Below are 15,921 nucleotides of genomic sequence, written 5' to 3'. Positions count from 1 at the left end.
AGACGTTGAACACTCAAACAAGAACTAGGCTGAAATTTTACTGTATTTTGCCTACATATAAAACTTGAAAACCAACAGTTCATACATGGAACTCAAAGCTGTTACTTTTTAAGCTCTTCACTCACTTCCCTCCAGATTTTTTCCTCTATTTTTGAAGTGTCGTACTCTCGCAGCATATCGAACTCCAGCCAGGGCTGCCTCCACTTCTCTGCTTCTTTCATTTTTTTCTCAGGTAGCTCAAACTTGATTCCTTTTATATTGTATTTTGGCCTTTCCCACCGTTTGGACCATGGTTTAGGTTTCATTCTTACCTGGAGCTAGGATGAAAGATTTAAAAAAAAAAAAAGTAAAAGGTATTAAAAGGTCAAAATTTTGTGAACCAAGCTAGCGAGACAAGTGCTGCTTTAGTAGAAGAAAACAGATCAATCTGCCAGTAAACTAAGATATCACTGGGAGAAAAGGAATTGTCTGTGTGGCTGTTCATTAATGTATCTGAATAACACTGTCTTGATTTATTACACAGTCCTTAAATTGACATGCAGTTAACTAACTCATCTATGGTTCTAACTCTGTTACTTACTAAGGAAAACAGAATATGACTGCAACTATTCCTCCTTTTCCCTAAGTTACAGAGTTGGACAGCATTCCTTTACCAGTCTGCCAGATCTCCTGAGATGCAGACTCTAGCAAACCGTTCCTTCCACCTCCCAGATCAGCAGCATTAAGTTTCCGTAGCAGTGGCTGTGCTGTCTGCACAGTGTAATACTGAGGCACCTGCAGGCCATTACTTCTTGCATGTGTCTTTTAAGTTAACTACTGAGGAAGGCAGGTACTTAGGTTATAAATGTTGTTTCACTACAGCAATAGCATTAAGACACTGTATTTTATATACTTGTATCACCTTGATAACTAACACAGCTAAAAGCTGTTTAACAGCCTTACAGGCTATTACAGAATATCCAGAGTTGGAAGGGACTCACAAGGATCATAGGAGTTCAACCCCTGGCTCCACATAAAACCAACCGACCCCTGTCTGAGAGGGGTGTCCAAAGGCTCCTTGAGCTCTGGCAGCTTTGGGCCTGGGGAGCCTGTTCCATGCCCGATCGCGCTCTGGTGCAGAACCTCTGCCTCGCAGCCACCCTGGCCCTTCCCCCATGCAGTCCTGCACCTGGCCCGAAAATGGAGCCCTGCAGAACGCCCAGGTGACTGCTCACCACCCTGATATAACCTCTGTGTCAGTTAGGAAGCTAACTAAATTATCCCCCACGTTCCCTCTAAAATATTAAACTCCTACCTTGTTTACAGGAATTTCTTCGTGGTCTAAATGAGACACGGGTTGCATATTCATATCAAAAGTACTATATTCAGGAAGGGCATCTCGCAGGTACATCAGGTTGTCATCCAGCCTTTTTTCCAGCTTCAGAACTGAGATGTCCTGGATTCGAGGACTGTACAGTTCATAACAAATTTCAACACCTTTGAGAGAGAAAGTCTGGTTCAGTGACCAAACCAGTTGGAAATACTAATCACAGAATCACAGAATGGCCTGGGTTGAAAAGGACCTCCAAGATGATCCAGTTTCAACCCCCCTGCTGAGCGCAGGGTTGCCAGCCACTAGAGCAGGCTGCCCAGAGCCACGTCCAGCCTGGCCTGGAATGCCTCCAGGGACGGGGCATCCACAACCTCCTTGGGCAACCTGTTCCAGTGCGTCACCACCCTCTGAGTGAAAAGCTTCCTCCTAATAGCCAACTTAAACCTCCCCTGTCTCAGTTTAAAACCATTCCCCCTTCTCCTGTCGGTAGGAGAGGGGGGAAAGGTGTCTTCAGTTTGCTTTTAGTTTCTCACTGCTCTAGTTTGTTATTAGTAGGCAATAAATTACACTGATCTCCCTTATGCTGAGTCTGTTTTGTCCACAATGGTAATCGGTGCACCATCTCCCTGCCCTTATCTCAACCTATAAGCGTTTTTTCCATACTTTCTTTTTCTCCTGGTCTTTTGAGTAGGGGGAGTGAGAGAACAGCGTGGTGGATCTGAGCTGCCCATCAGTGTGAAACCACCACACACATTCAGTCTCCTGTGAGTACAGATCTGAAACGCAGTATACAGACATAAAATGACAAAGCAGTGCCATGTCTTCAAATACATGGTATAATGACCACAGGTGAAATCCCACCTTGGCCTTCTATAACATTCCGAAGCACAAAGGTGGCACCAAGCCCTTTTCCTCCTCTTTGAATGCAGATCCCCACAAACCGGTTGGTTTTGCCATCAGCATATGGATCTGCAGTAGTAACAGCAAGTATACTGCCTGCAAAAAGAAAAAAAGAAGAAAAAAAATCAGACTATTCAAGCAAACTAACACGAATACATGGTAAAAGAGTCAGATGAACTACGTTTAGGTACGTTTCAAAAAAGGTTAATCATCCAACTAGACTGCCAGAAACAGAATAAATGTTTAATATATATTAATTCAGGACATGTTAAAAGTGCTACTGCAGGTTAACTGTAAAGCTTCTTTCCCCCTTAAGCCTTCACCTTTATATATATATTTTTTAAATTCTTTTTTTTTTTTTAACCCAAATTGAATACAAATAATCTAATAAATTTTCATTTCTTGAGTTTTACTGGTCAACCATACTGAAATGTCAGTTTAAGAAAAATTATCCGAAAGAAACACATTAGTACTATCCCTTCAATGGAAATTTGATACGAGTTTAAAATATGAAATAGTATGCATAGAAACACATCTAGGTTGATCTGACACAGATGTTGAACATCATGGAACATCACAGCAAGCTCAGAGCACACTTTTTAACCATCTCACCCAGGGAACAATATTTAAGAAATTATTAAAGTTCTAGTGCTGCTACTGACCAACATAGAACTCGGGGATGTTGAAAACTTTTCGTCTCTGTATCATATCCTTTCTTTCCAGATAGAATTTCAGAGGATCTGTTCTTCCCCTGGGAGGTATAAATTCAGGGCTCAAGAACCTGTAAGAAAATCCAAGCTTAAAAAGTATAAAACAAAAGCATTTCCATAAGAAGTGCTAAAGAAATCCAAATATTTGCCTAAAAGTTACATACTACCACCCACTAACCAGCTGTACCAGCTGTCTTCTCAGAGATAGGAGCTGCACTTCAAATTACTGATTTTTTTTAATGCATTTTTTTTCCCAAAACAATGTTGTTCTTGGAGGAGCAGACCAAGAGATGACAATTCTGTTACTTTTATCTCAGTTTAGGAGCAGATTATTTCACGGTTTAATTGTAATCCACATTAAAAAACACAAATTGTTTCATCACTTGATAGTAAAAGATAGGAAAAAAAATATGACTGGTTTTTACAAACAGCTGAACAGAGCCTACAAGAGACACCACATACAAGTGGTAATCTTGTGTTAGCAAAGCTTAAAGGGACTCTTAAAACTCTTTTCTGTTCCAATGAATTCTACTGTGCCAAGGAATTTCCTCGTGCTCTGGAGTGCAATTGTCTGACAGCTAAGTTGAAGGCACACTTCCTGGCACAGTACTGGCCTGGCCTGAGGGCCGCTTCCAACAGATTGTTTGCATGTGGTCACTGTGTTTTAGACAGCATGAAGACTTGGCCTCAGAGCTAGGGAATGAAGATGGACACATTTAACTCACTGGTACATCTTAAAAGTCCTGCATCTGGCCAGGAGGGAGCACAGAAAAGAAGACATGCATACCTGCCAGACAAAAGCCTTACACAGGCTACATGGGAAGCATGGCTGATGGATGTGGCAGCACACGGAGGTTCTGCTCAGTGCTGTTGCCTGCAGGCGGCCGTTAAGATGATAAATGACATCAGACCTCTGACATCAGGCCTGCTCCTCATCTTCACGGTTACAGGAGGTCAGCAGAACAAAACGTCATTTAAATGGAGCTCCCTGCCCTCCCTGGCAATCTCATTATGGGCTGCATGTCTTAGGTGGGACACAGACATTCTTCACATCTTAAAAGACATGAACACTAACAGATCTGAAGGCAGAACGGAAGATTTTATGCTTTTAACACTTTTCCCATTCCTGAGGACTATGCCTTTTTTGACAAGATCATAGAACCATAGGATCATTAAGTTGGAAAAGACCACCAAGAGCATCCAGTCCAAATGTCGACCCATCCCCACCAGTGTCTTTCTTGCAGTGCAGGGCCCAAAACTGAACACAGTACTCAAGGTGCGGTCTCACCAGTGCTGAGTACAGATGGCTGACCACCTCACCAGTCCCGCTGACTACGCTATTTCTGATAGAGGCCAGGATGCTGTTGGCCTTCCTGGCCACCTGGGCACACTGCTGGCTCACGTTCAACCAACTGTTGACTAATACCCCCAATATGCACAATATCATATTGTCACCCTCCTCCCAGACACAACAGCACCATTTTAAACACTGTGCCACTTAAAGCAATGCAAATGGGTTTAAGAGACACGAAACATGCTCAGCATGAGAGAAATTCCATTTCACAAACAGCAATATCTGCGCTCAGCTCCCAGCTGACCTCACGATGCGAGGCAAAGGCAGACACAGCGCCTGTGTCCCTGTCACTTTCTGGCACGTACTTTTTGTGCGCTAATGCCTGAGGAGTCTGCGGGCAGCCCCCACCCAGGCCCACCCCTCCCTACCTCCTCTCCTCTCTCTGCCTCTGCTTGTCAATAATGACGGGCTTCGGGGGCGGCTGGAATTTTGTGGGCTCTCCATCGCTGCTCATTCGACACGTCGAGGAAGAAAACCACCCTGTAAAGATAACCCGCTCAGAAAAACACCGTTCTCCAAAGGAACCGTTCCCCACAGCCGCGCAGCCCAATCCCCCCGCTCTCCCCACAGAACAGGCCCGGGTCTCCCTCCCCGGGGGCGGGGAGAGAAAGGCGAGCGGTGCTCACGGCCGGGCAGGACGGGCCGGGCGCCCCACAGCAGCACCCTGCCGCAGGAGGCTGCCATGGCGACTGCGATCGCTTCCGGTCTGCCGGCGCCACAGCGCAGGGCGGCTACGGCGAGCGCGGAGGAACAAAACTGCTCCCAGCGCCAGGCGGGGCCGTGTGTCCTCCTACCCCGAATGCCTTCGTAATCTAGTGATTAACTCGGAAAGGATTATATACATCGGCATCGCTGAGCTGCTTTTAAATATATTTCAGTCAGGTTTCCGCAGGTGTTGGGAACAGCCTGGATTCAATCAGCGCCTGCAGGAGAGACAAAGTTCCAATGCGGAGTGCAGAGCTATAAATAACACCTCGTTATTTCAGCTTTGCAGATTCCCTTCAAAATATGCCTGACCTACATCAATGACGCTGTCAGGGAGGTTCCCACACCCGCTTTTCCTGTGGCAGCTGGGTTTGTGCCTGCCCGAACCCTCGTAGCAGCAGCAGGGGCCTGGTTTGCGAGCAGCTGTGTGCGTTCTTCACCGCTGCTCGGTGTCGTGCCCTGCCGACAAACCGCGGCCCTGCTCCGCAGCCTGCTGCCCTAACTCGAGAGTTAAATGCAGGGCACTGATGCGACAGGAGGGGGAGCTCCAGCCCTTAAAATACAAAAAAAGTCACCGACGCAGCGCCCTTCTTGAAGGCTCCTTCCCCTCAAATGTTGTTATTATTATTACCAAGGTCTCCGCGTGTAAGTACTTACTAGGCAGAAAGTTATGTCTCGTGGTGGTGAGGAATAATTCCAATACTTTAATGGTGATCGAGGAGATCTCAGAATAGTTGTAAGGAGATGGGTGGGTTATGATTTGGAAAACTTCAGATTCGTGGTTTACAGCTGCCTTTAGAGAAGAGAATTGGAGCCTTCAGTGCAAGAAAGCCATTTCTTACAGCTTGCCTGGTCACTGTTGATTACACCCTAACAATAGCACCTTAATGACCTGGAACTGCAACTGGTTGCATCAGGGGAGGGTCGGGGGAGTTAGGGAACGGTCTTGCCCCAGAGAGTGGTGGGCATGGCCTCGAGCTGCCAGAGCTCAGGGAGCACTGGGACACCGCTCTCAGCCATAGGGTTTGGGTGGTGCTGTGTGGAGCCAGAGGTTGGACTCGATAGTCCCTGTGGGTCTCTTCCAGTTTGGGATATTCTGTGATTCTATAAACTGCATCAAGCTCAGGGATTCCCAAGTTACTGTAGGTGAACTTCATCTCACTTGAGGTGCACTACAGAGACCAGTACCTTGCCCCTGCACCCTGTGCCTGGTTGCTGTGTGTTCTGTTGTAGCTCCCTGGTATCAAGGCACCGCTGATTTGCCTGGCTAAGCTGATTGTGAGCACTGTGTTAAAGCAGTAGCTGTGTTTCCATGATGCCGGGGCAGTTATGCTCTGGGGCTCTTTTTTGTTCCCACTAAAATGCACTTCAGTTGCCTGTTTGGGAATCTGAGTTTCACTGGGGAGAAAGCCCAGACAGGTAGAAGATAGTGTTTAGTCTCATTCCTTCTCACCTATGAGATGTGGACAAGGTCTTCCGTAAAAGGTCATCCATCATGTTATTGTCTTTGAAATCTTTCCATTATTTCAGTGTCCTTCTTAAAATGTTTCAAAACCAGATTTCATTTGGCACGTGCATTTCAATGACCTGTCTTCCTCTCCTGATGTTTCTGTCACTGCAGATGTGTCTCTCAGGTCACCAATATAACTGGTTCCTCTTGGACCTACATAGAAACAAACCCCCTTGCTGAAGGTTTCACTGAAGTAGGTGAAAAAAAGATTTTTAGGCACTATTCTGAGCTAAATCTGCCTTGTGTTTTGCTCCACCCTTTCCTGGTGACTTTCAGCCATTCGTTTTTGTTCTCTGGGATTCAGCTCAACTTTTTGTAGGCATGAAAGTCTGAAGTGCTGTGATCTCAGACTATTCACTGCTTTGGGCAGATAGGAAGGAGTAGGTATTTCTGGTGCAGAGATGCCTGACAGTCTGTACTAGTGTTGATTCAGAGTGAATTCAGAGACAGTTACTTGGGATCTAGAACTCCCTAGGTTTGTTTGACACTGAGTGTAAATTAGGGACCCGTAAAAGCCGTTACAAGCATTGGGGCAATCTGAGCTGTGAAAACATGGCAAACTGCTTCCTGGCTTGAGCCTTCCTGTGAGGCTGAGAACTCGGTGCTTCAGGCCCAGCATGGATACGTGTGTCAGTCTTTGCATCACAGGATGAAAGCTGTATCACCTTCTGAAACAGGATGTGTTGCAGTCTGAAATGATACGCTTTCTTTTAAATAGCCAAGATTTCTTCTAAACACCCAAGGAGATGTTGCAGCAACCCTAACACAGCTGTCTGTGGAGTGTCAGAGAGCGTGAAGAAGGGAGTGAATCTTCACTTCATGTTCCTCGAGGTAACACGTCTATCTTTTTGGAAGAGACACAGCAAAAGTTAGTAACACCTGCTGTTGTTGTAATTTTGTCTCCATACATACAGAAATATTTACAAGGGGCTGAGCAGATCTGGAGATAAGTTGTGCATTTAGAGTTGAGAACAGGATGTCCCAAGAGACCAGATTCCAAAAACATTTCCTTCAGAAATGAGAATGAGCGCTGGTTCAATACAGCCCTGAGTACCCGACAGAGTTTGGTTTCAATTGGATTTGAAAGTGGAAACAATGCTTTTGTTAATTCCTTTCCAAAACCTTACTCTAACAGTTGCTATCTCAGTAGTGAAGCTCCTTCCCTTGTCATTTATGCAACAGTGCAACATAAATGCATCTCTCCTCTGTTCTGTACTTTGCTTATTTGTGCAGTCATAAAAGTACACACAGAGCCTGCAAGTGATCCCTGCTTACTGAGTTACCACAGAAAAGTTAAATGGAGAGAAAGAAATGCTAAAGAATCCTCTGAAGTCTTCAACGTGCCCTTATTTGTAGGAGGTGTTAGCTGTTACCTGGCACTTTTTTTTTCTGAGAGTCTCCTGAGGTGCTTTTCCAGTGGAGAAATGGAGGCTCAAAGAAGCTAACTGAAAGTGTGAGGATAGTCTCCATGGAGTGGAGTAGCTCCACTACTCCAGGGCTTGGATGGTGACATCTTCCTAATAGAAGTGACCCAGGGCAAGAGCCTGCTTTTGACCTCGCTATTCTACCCTTTACCCTACAGACTGAGAGGTCACGTGTGTCACACAGTCTAGGAGCATCTGCCATATTGATTAAGTCCCTTAGACTCTCCTGAAAAACAATGCCAGCATAAACACAAGGCAATGCCTGGATTCCTCTGTGTCCTGCTTATTGCAGGTATCAAAGCAGTTCTGTGGGACTGCTGACAGTGAGGAAACATAAAAGCTAATCTAGAAATGTTTGTGTATGGAGAATTTTATTAGAATATTCAAACAGTCTGGCAGCAGCTCTAGTCTTTTTGGAAGCTTGCCTTTAATGAGGCATGATGAGTTGCCATAGCTTAAGATGAACTGCTGAAATTTAATAATCAAAATTATTAAATCCTAAATGTTGCCTAAAATGACCTAAGGTACCAGACCTTTCTTTCTTGAACAGCTGTTCACTAAGATGGCCTTCAAGCATTCACAATTATGTTTTTTTACCTTATTGTAGAGCAAGCAAAGAGAAGAGAGAAAACTGTTCTTTAGACACAGCATTCTAGCACTGAGTTTGGGGAGGCAATGGACTGGAAAACCTTCAGTTCATTCTGCCAAAACACCCCCAGGCCTCGGTTGTTTTTGAGCGTACATCCTGTTGGAGCCACATGTGGTTTAACCCTGCAGACCAACAGCGTTCTTTTCATTGTGTGTGGCAGCTGGAGCAATGCTCATACCTGCTCACCTGAACCCCGGGCTCCTGGCATGCTTCTGAAAGTAGGCATGGCTTTTGTGGCGCATCACCCATGTGTCCATGCACATCTATTTTCTTCCATTTATTCTGTAAGACATTTTAAGAGGAATTGAATCTAATGTAGAAGCCAATGTTGAAATTAATATAAAGCAGACTCCAACAGACTGTGTAGAAGATAGTTTTACAGCATTGCTTCAGAGATTAAATGCGTGAGACATTATGACTTCAAAAGGGGAAGCAAAGTGTGTGACAAAGTGAGATGAAGTTCAGCAAACAGTATCTGAGGCCTTTCCCCTAGGTAGTAAATTCTTGTATCCTCTTGAGTCCTGTATAGGTTCAGATGCCAAAGGGGGTGTGTTTCTCTGAGCTTCCACAGTGTAAGTAATGGAGGAATAGGTCTCTGGAACTGTTGTACAGAAAGCCTAACCAGAAACACCATCAAACAAATAACTCATTGAGCAACCCAGGCAGTTTCTTCAGTACTTACATCAAGCTGAAACGAAAGATAACTCTTGGGTTGGGAATATCTACTTCATTCCAGAAATCTGAGCTTCTTCAGAAATTGTATGGAACATCTTGAAAACCTAGAAAGAGCACTGAGCTGAAAAAATAATCAGAGCGGATTATGAAGAAAAAACATTCATCCTGATAGGCAGGTGTAATCTGAAGACTGATGGGTGAACTCCAGGTACCTTTACATTTCATAGAGTCAATATTTGTTCTTTCTCGATTTATAACCCTATTGGTCTCTCAAGGTGGGCAGGAGATTTCAAAGGGAGACCATTTGTTTCTCATGATGAAAGCATTAATGCCAGTGGTTTCTCACAGTAAATTATACCTACTATCACAACCTTCTCATGCATGGGAAATAGCAAGCCAAAATGTACAATCATATTGCTCAAAGTCACAGCTTCTCATTATTTTAAAGAAAGCCAGCCTCTGCTCTTCATTACAGTATGAGGAGTGAGCAAGCTCAGGAGAATATTTGATCCAATATCCTTTGTTCCGCAAAACACCTTTAGATATCATAATATTATTTTCCACTATGCTGGTTCAACTGCATGCAATATTATTCTAGAAAGATAAGAGGGAGAGGGAAACTACTGATTAATCTTACGACTCACTTAGCATCCACTGCATTTACAGCAGGCTTCTACCTGAGAACTGGGCTTTACAAGATTCGCATCTTTGCCTCATCCCCCGCAAAGGCATCAGCAGCTATAGACACTGGGTTCCTAAAACAGCTGAAGAAGGCCCCCACTCTCCTAGGTAATCGTAACGCCATTTGTGGCAGTTGTCTTTTGCTGAAAATCTAACAGTCTCAAGTTAATTCTCAGGCCATCCTGGGACTGAACACAACTGCTTTTCCTCTAACGCCAGAAGATGCACTTTGCAGAGGGAAGGTGATGCGGAAGCTAGCTGGTATGCTGTGTTGGAGAGGATTCAGTAAGCTGAAAAGAAAAATGCCTAATTTTACCCATCACTGCAAGAAAGAGGAAGGTGGTAAAAGGAAGGTGGTTTGTCTAATTACATATATGTCCAAGAGAAGGGTAGCACATGAAGCAAGAAAGCTTAATAGGGTAGTAATAAAGATTCTCCATAGGTAACAGCAGCTCAGGTTGAGAACATCTAGGAAGGATGCTGTGCATGAAGTAGCACCTGTTGGATCAGGTGCACCTGTTGGACCAGAAATGCTAAGTCATGGCCTGAAACAGTGATTGAGCACCTGGTGGGAAGGCAGGGCCAGCCCAGGGGAGCTCAGGTGCAAGCAATGCACCTGAGTGACCAGAAGGGCTGGAGCCAGGATCCACCCCTTCCCAGACCTCATTTAAGGGTTGGCAGTGGAGGTGAGGGTATCTTCCTAGAGATCCCTGTCTATCTGAGGTCTTCTAAAGGTAAGCAAACTTTTTTCCTTTGTTTCTGTGTTTATGGCTGCTGCATTTGTGTTTGTCCTTATTGGTTGCAGCTGAGGATTTTGCCACCCTGCTATTATTGCTATATTTTCCATCACATTATAGCGTTACAGATGGTAATGTTGATTTGCAGTCTGTTGCAAAGGGCTGGTCCAGCAAAAATAAAAAATGTTTGGCAGCTGGGTGGGTTCTAATCCATTTTTACTTCACCTGTTACAAACAGGTCACTACTTACTTCAATCATTCACCTAAGGATGATTTTCTGTTTCTGAGGCATCATGCAAAGAAAGAAATGCCACCTTTTATGCTAGTCTTATGTACTTCCTGAGGAACTTAACCAGGTGAACTCAGACATTTGCAAATTCCTGGAGAGCCAGCAGTGTCACCTCCTTCCTCACATTTCTTGTATCTGGTCCAGCAAGTAATGTTACTGTGCTAAGTGCCAGGGCTAGGCCTTCCAGTTGGGTGCCCAGAGACAAAGGAAGGCAGTAAAATTTCAGTATGAATTTTATGCAGTGGGAAGTGTCTCTTGCCTAGAAGTTAATGCGAGTTTTCTAATTCCAGTATTGTGGATGAAAAATGCAAAGGTTTTTTGAGTGACTTGAATTTCCATGCTATTGCAAGCTCCTTAGTCTGTTTTAGATGACATAGTCCAGCTCTGTCTGCAGTAGCCACTTTTTGTGGACTTTGTCACTGGATATTCTTTTGAAACCACTGTAAAATAAATACTGGTGGTGTTATTCTCCCAAGTACACGTGGAAGTGCATAGTTACTCTTGTAACTATCCTTCCAAAAAGGGAAAAGAAAATGCACTGTAAGCAGCATTTCTCCTTTTAAGCACACATGAAATGAGAACATACCTGTTTGCTTCCCAGTCCATTGTTGAATTTGCACTGTTTGTGAAATTACACTTGGGACTAATCCTACCCATTCAGCAGAAAGGCATTTCCTCCATTTCCCTTTAATTTCTTCTCAGTTTAATAATCTGTGAGCTAGAGATATTTTTGTGAAATTAGCTATCTACACAAAACCAGGGAAATACTCTATGCCCCTAAGCAATGATAAACCCAAGGGAAGAAAATAAAAAGCTGATGAGCTCTGTCCAGTTTATGCTGGAAAGAGATCTGTCTGCTGTATGTTCTTGGTGTACTCTTAGGCTCTGCCTTCTACTAGACCTGTCCTTTAGTAAAGAGAACATCAGAAAGTATTAAGCTTCAGTGAAATTGGTTGCCTGAAATCTAGAGTTAAGTTTACTGATGATCAGAGCCTTGAGGATGTGAGGGACTCAGAGTTGTATTGTCGGTTCACTCTCTGAACCAGTGCTGTCCAGCATAAAACTAGACAAAAGCATGATGTGATGGGTGCACCAGGCCCAGCACTGCCAACAGATGAGGGAAGGGACAGTCCCGGTTGCTGTGCTCTGCCTGGTGTGGCCTTACCTCAAGCACTGGGTGCCATTTTGAGCACCACAATATCAGGAAATAAAACTATCAGAGGGAATCCAAAGGAGGGCTGTGAAGATAGGGAAGGGCCTAGAGGGCAAGGTGTAGGAGGACCAGCTGGGGCCCCTCAGTTTGTCGGCTCCAGAGCAGAGGAGCTGGGAGGAGGCCTCATGGTGGCTGCAGATCCTCATGGGGAGCTGAGGGGCAGTGCTGAGCTCTGCGCTCTGGTGATGGTGACTCTGGGATGCCTGAGGGAACAGCATGGACCTGAGTCAGGGGAGGGGCAGGTGGGGGTTAAGGAAAATTTCTGCCCTGAGGGTGGTGGGCATGGCCTTGAGCTGGCAGAGCTTAGGGTGTGCTGGGACATTGCTCTCAGTGATAGGGGTTGGGTGTTGCTGTGTGGAGCCAGGAGTTGGACTTGGTGCTTCTTGAGGGTCCCTTCCAACTTGGGATATTCTATGAGTCTTTCACTCACTCTCATGGGAGAAGGAAGTCTTGCTGAACCTGAGAAGTCAGTAAGAACTTCTTCATGAATTTCAGCAGCTGAATCTTGAACTCATGCTGTTCTAAATGTCCCTGTAGGAATGGTCTATCCTGATATGTGCTGTAAGTAGTTGGCAGTGTGGTAGATAGCATAGGTACAGCCTAGGATGCTGGAGTCTGGAAGTGAGAATACAGGGTGCACTGTTATTTCTGAGTTGATCCAATCAGGCTTGCCTAGGTAGCAAGACAAGATACTGTAGCACTGGCAGACAGCACCAGTAAGCCCTAGGTCCAGGGATACTTATCTGTTCTTAGTACCTTCACCCCAGAACTAGAGGGGAGATCTAGCAGATACCTCTTATGGTTTTTGCCCACAAGTTAGCTCACTTTTGAACTTCAGCTCATACAAAAGTGAAGGTCCCAGTCCTATTAATGCCAATACTTGTGCTGACCTCTGCATGATTTTACTGTCTTTTTTCAGGACAGTATACTACTCAGCATTGAGACTCATTCCTTGGCCCTGTGCCAGGTAGCATCATCTATGTTCATACTATCAAACTCCAAAGCAGGATTCCTGCCTGACTCTCAGGAATGGTTGAAGTCCATGCCTTGAATGGAGGCATTCAAGGTCAGGCTGGATGTGGCTCTGGGCAGCCTGGTCTGGTGGTTGGCGACCCTGCACTCAGCAGGGGGGATTGAAACTCTATGATCTCTGAGGTCCTTTTCAACGCAGGCCATTCTTTGAAGTCTTTGCTAGTTCCCAAGCCATGCTCAGGGGTTTTCTGGATCTAAGCTGTAATATCAGTTGCAATAAGGATAGGATGTAATTATGTGTAGATGTGGGGACAGGAGGATGTGTGGGAGTGCTGATGGACTCTATTGCTGTCCTTCATGCTACTGCACTCAAATGCCCTCAAGGTGGAGTCCACGGTATCCATGAGGTTTGTGATAAATGCTTGGTCATTATCTTAAAGTGTAGTTTTAAGGCTGAATGTTGAGATGAATCTTACTTTGCATCAAGCATGTTTCTCCCAGAGGATGAGTAGAGAACTGCCAGATGAGCAAATAAGAGGAAGAATTCTGGTATCTATGGAAATGAATGGCAGTGTAAGTTGTGTGAGAGTTGGTAGGAAAACAGGAAACAAAAGGAAAAATTGTGGAGGTCAAGATTAAAAGGGGTTTATCATAAAGTAGGAGAGATTGGGAACTACTGTAACTGGAAGCAATTCACAACGATGCAGCAGCAGGATAGAGTAAATTCTCCTTTGGTTGCCGTAGGTGAGAGAACAGGAAAAACATACTCTGAATTAGCAACACACCAACCAAACCTGTCCTGGTATGAAGCAAAGTTCCCCAGGATTTATATTTGTTTTGTAAACTGGGTGATTGACTTCCATAAAATGTGGAAAAATTAGGATGCTCATCAGTTCGAATATTCTGCACAGCTGTTGTTTTTCATTGAATATGGAGACAGGGAAGGGTTCAACTTCTGAGATGCTTGATGTTGTATTGCAAAACTGCATTATATGAAGCCCTGTGCCTTCACACTGTTGAAAGCAAACTGTGCTTACTTCTGAGTAACCCAGTCTGTTTCCATAAGACAGTCCTAGGGGGAAGGTCAAAGACAACAACGAAAAAGTTGCAAAGAGCCACACTATGCTGGGAATACTTGCTAATTTGTATTTGATATTCTCTCCACCCAGGTTAGACAGACTTCTGTAGGTATAAATACATATATCTTTTGTTATTAATTTACATTCATGTACAAGGAGGCAGTGTTGCTAAGTGCACAGAGCTCTAACTGGTCTCAGGGAAGTATATTATCTTATTTCTGGAGCAGCTGCCTCTAGCTGACCTAGGAAAAATGAGTGACCTCAAACAAATGACTGCTTTACTTTCACTGTGTTGGAAATGGCAGAATGCAGCAGCGCTCTGAAGAAGAATGCTTTGAGACTTTATAGAAGACGCAGTAAGAAGTAATGTTACCATGGTTCAGAGAGTGAGATTAGTCCTAATACATTTCTACAAACGCATCTGCTTGTGGCTTTGTATGCAAATTAGGCTACAGCCTTACATACGATTCACTAGCTGAAACCTAATCCTGTTCCAGTTCTGCTACTGAGCAGCACTTTTTCAAGCTGGTGATGGTTTAGCCTAGCAAGACAGAGGTTAGTGGTGCAGTATGAGTGGAAAAAATAGAAAAGCATGGCCAAACATCAGCTCTAGAAGGCAGTAAGATCAGCAGACGCAGCATTAAACTAGGGATCATGCTAACTGAGTCTTGATTGTCATCAAGACTGGATGACATTGGGTGAAAAAACCTTATGGCCAATTGCTTAATTTCTCAGTGCTTCAGTTTCCCTAGTTGCAGTTTTAGTTAACTGTATTTAAAGCACTTTAGTAGTATGCATGTTTCAGATACTACCATGTTATGCAGCAAGAGAAGAAGAGGATCTGCAACAGAGGAGTGTGGGAGAAGAAAGAGCAATGTGCTTCAATTTCATGGTGAAAAAGGAGGACAGAGATACAGTTGTCAAGTATGCAGGACTGAAGCCGTGCTGGGCTTCATATGCCTGACTTCTGGTTTAGGTCTGGCTGGAGAACTACCCTTATCTCCTTGAAGGTGGGACTGGTTGTTGTGCCTGCTTGGCACCACTATGTCTGTTACTACAAGAGGGGCAAAGAGGGATTCAAGAGCAGAGACCTTAAGCTGAACTCAGGAACAAAAGGAAAGTTTATAGTCTTTGGAAGAAGAGGCAAGCAACTTATGATGATTACAAGTATGTAGTAAAGCTATGCAGGGAGTAAATTAGAAAAGCCAAAGCCCAGCTAGAACTGAACTTCACCACTAAGATGAAGAACAACAATAAATATTTCTATAAATACATCAACAATAAAAGGAGGGCTGGGGAGAATCTCCATCCCTTGTTGAATGCTGAGGGCAACACAGTGACCAAGGATCAGGATAAGGCTGAGGTACTTAAAGACTGAGGCAAATAAGGCATTAATAGTAAGACTAGTTGCGCCCTGGGCACACAACTCCTTGAGCTGGTGGATGGGGATAGGGAACAGAATAGGCCATGCACAATCCACAATGAGATGGCTTTGGACCTGCTCCGCAAGCTGGACGCTCACAAGTCCATGGGGCCAGATGGATTGCACCCTAGAGTGCTGAGGGAGTTGGGGATGTGGTTGCCAAGCCACTCTCCCTTGTCTTTCAACAGTCCTGGCTAACAGGGAATGTCCTGGTTGACTGGAGGCTAGCAAATGTGATTCCCATCTTCAAGAAGGGCAGGAAAGATAATCTTGGTAGATATAGACCTA

The 15,921-nt window shown here is 44.6% G+C and overlaps 1 protein-coding gene and 1 long non-coding RNA gene across 4 annotated transcripts; both read right to left on the bottom strand.

The window, feature by feature from the left end:
• Window positions 19–5,040, bottom strand: MRPL19 (mitochondrial ribosomal protein L19). Its single transcript, XM_021391081.1, has 6 exons — window positions 4,903–5,040; window positions 4,645–4,756; window positions 2,875–2,993; window positions 2,174–2,308; window positions 1,295–1,476; window positions 19–317 (listed from the first exon to the last, which is right to left on the bottom strand). The coding sequence occupies exons 1-6, from the start codon at window positions 4,958–4,960 to the stop codon at window positions 102–104; spliced, it is 822 nt and encodes a 273-aa protein (XP_021246756.1). The 5' UTR covers window positions 4,961–5,040; the 3' UTR covers window positions 19–101.
• LOC110395901 lies at window positions 6,058–13,653 on the bottom strand. Of its 3 annotated transcripts, XR_002436675.1 has the most exons (5): window positions 13,608–13,653; window positions 11,533–11,664; window positions 9,247–9,343; window positions 8,743–8,846; window positions 6,058–6,644 (listed from the first exon to the last, which is right to left on the bottom strand). It is a non-coding gene; the product is annotated as an uncharacterized LOC110395901 (long non-coding RNA). The 3 variants fall into 3 exon arrangements; XR_002436676.1 differs by lacking the exons at window positions 11,533–11,664; window positions 13,608–13,653 and adding an exon at window positions 10,291–10,378 and having other exon boundaries at window positions 9,247–10,210; XR_002436674.1 differs by lacking the exons at window positions 11,533–11,664; window positions 13,608–13,653 and having other exon boundaries at window positions 9,247–10,419.

Source organism: Numida meleagris, chromosome 3 (genome assembly GCF_002078875.1).
Source record: "Numida meleagris isolate 19003 breed g44 Domestic line chromosome 3, NumMel1.0, whole genome shotgun sequence".
Taxonomy (NCBI): Eukaryota; Metazoa; Chordata; class Aves; order Galliformes; family Numididae; genus Numida; species Numida meleagris.
Note: the sequence above shows the minus strand (reverse complement) of the source record. Positions and strands in the feature narration are given on the sequence as shown.

What these genes read in the sequence shown, in the direction of transcription:
- MRPL19 (XM_021391081.1), bottom strand. Translation starts at nt 4,960, where the DNA reads ATGGCAGCCTCCTGCGGCAGGGTGCTGCTGTGGGGCGCCCGGCCCGTC. An exon ending in CATCCCCGAGTTCTATGTTG is followed by an intron (nt 2,309 to 2,874) that starts GTCAGTAGCAGC and finishes TTCTTTTTGCAG; the next exon opens with GCAGTATACTTGCTGTTACT. An exon ending in GAATGTTATAGAAGGCCAAG is followed by an intron (nt 1,477 to 2,173) that starts GTGGGATTTCAC and finishes TCTCTCTCAAAG; the next exon opens with GTGTTGAAATTTGTTATGAA.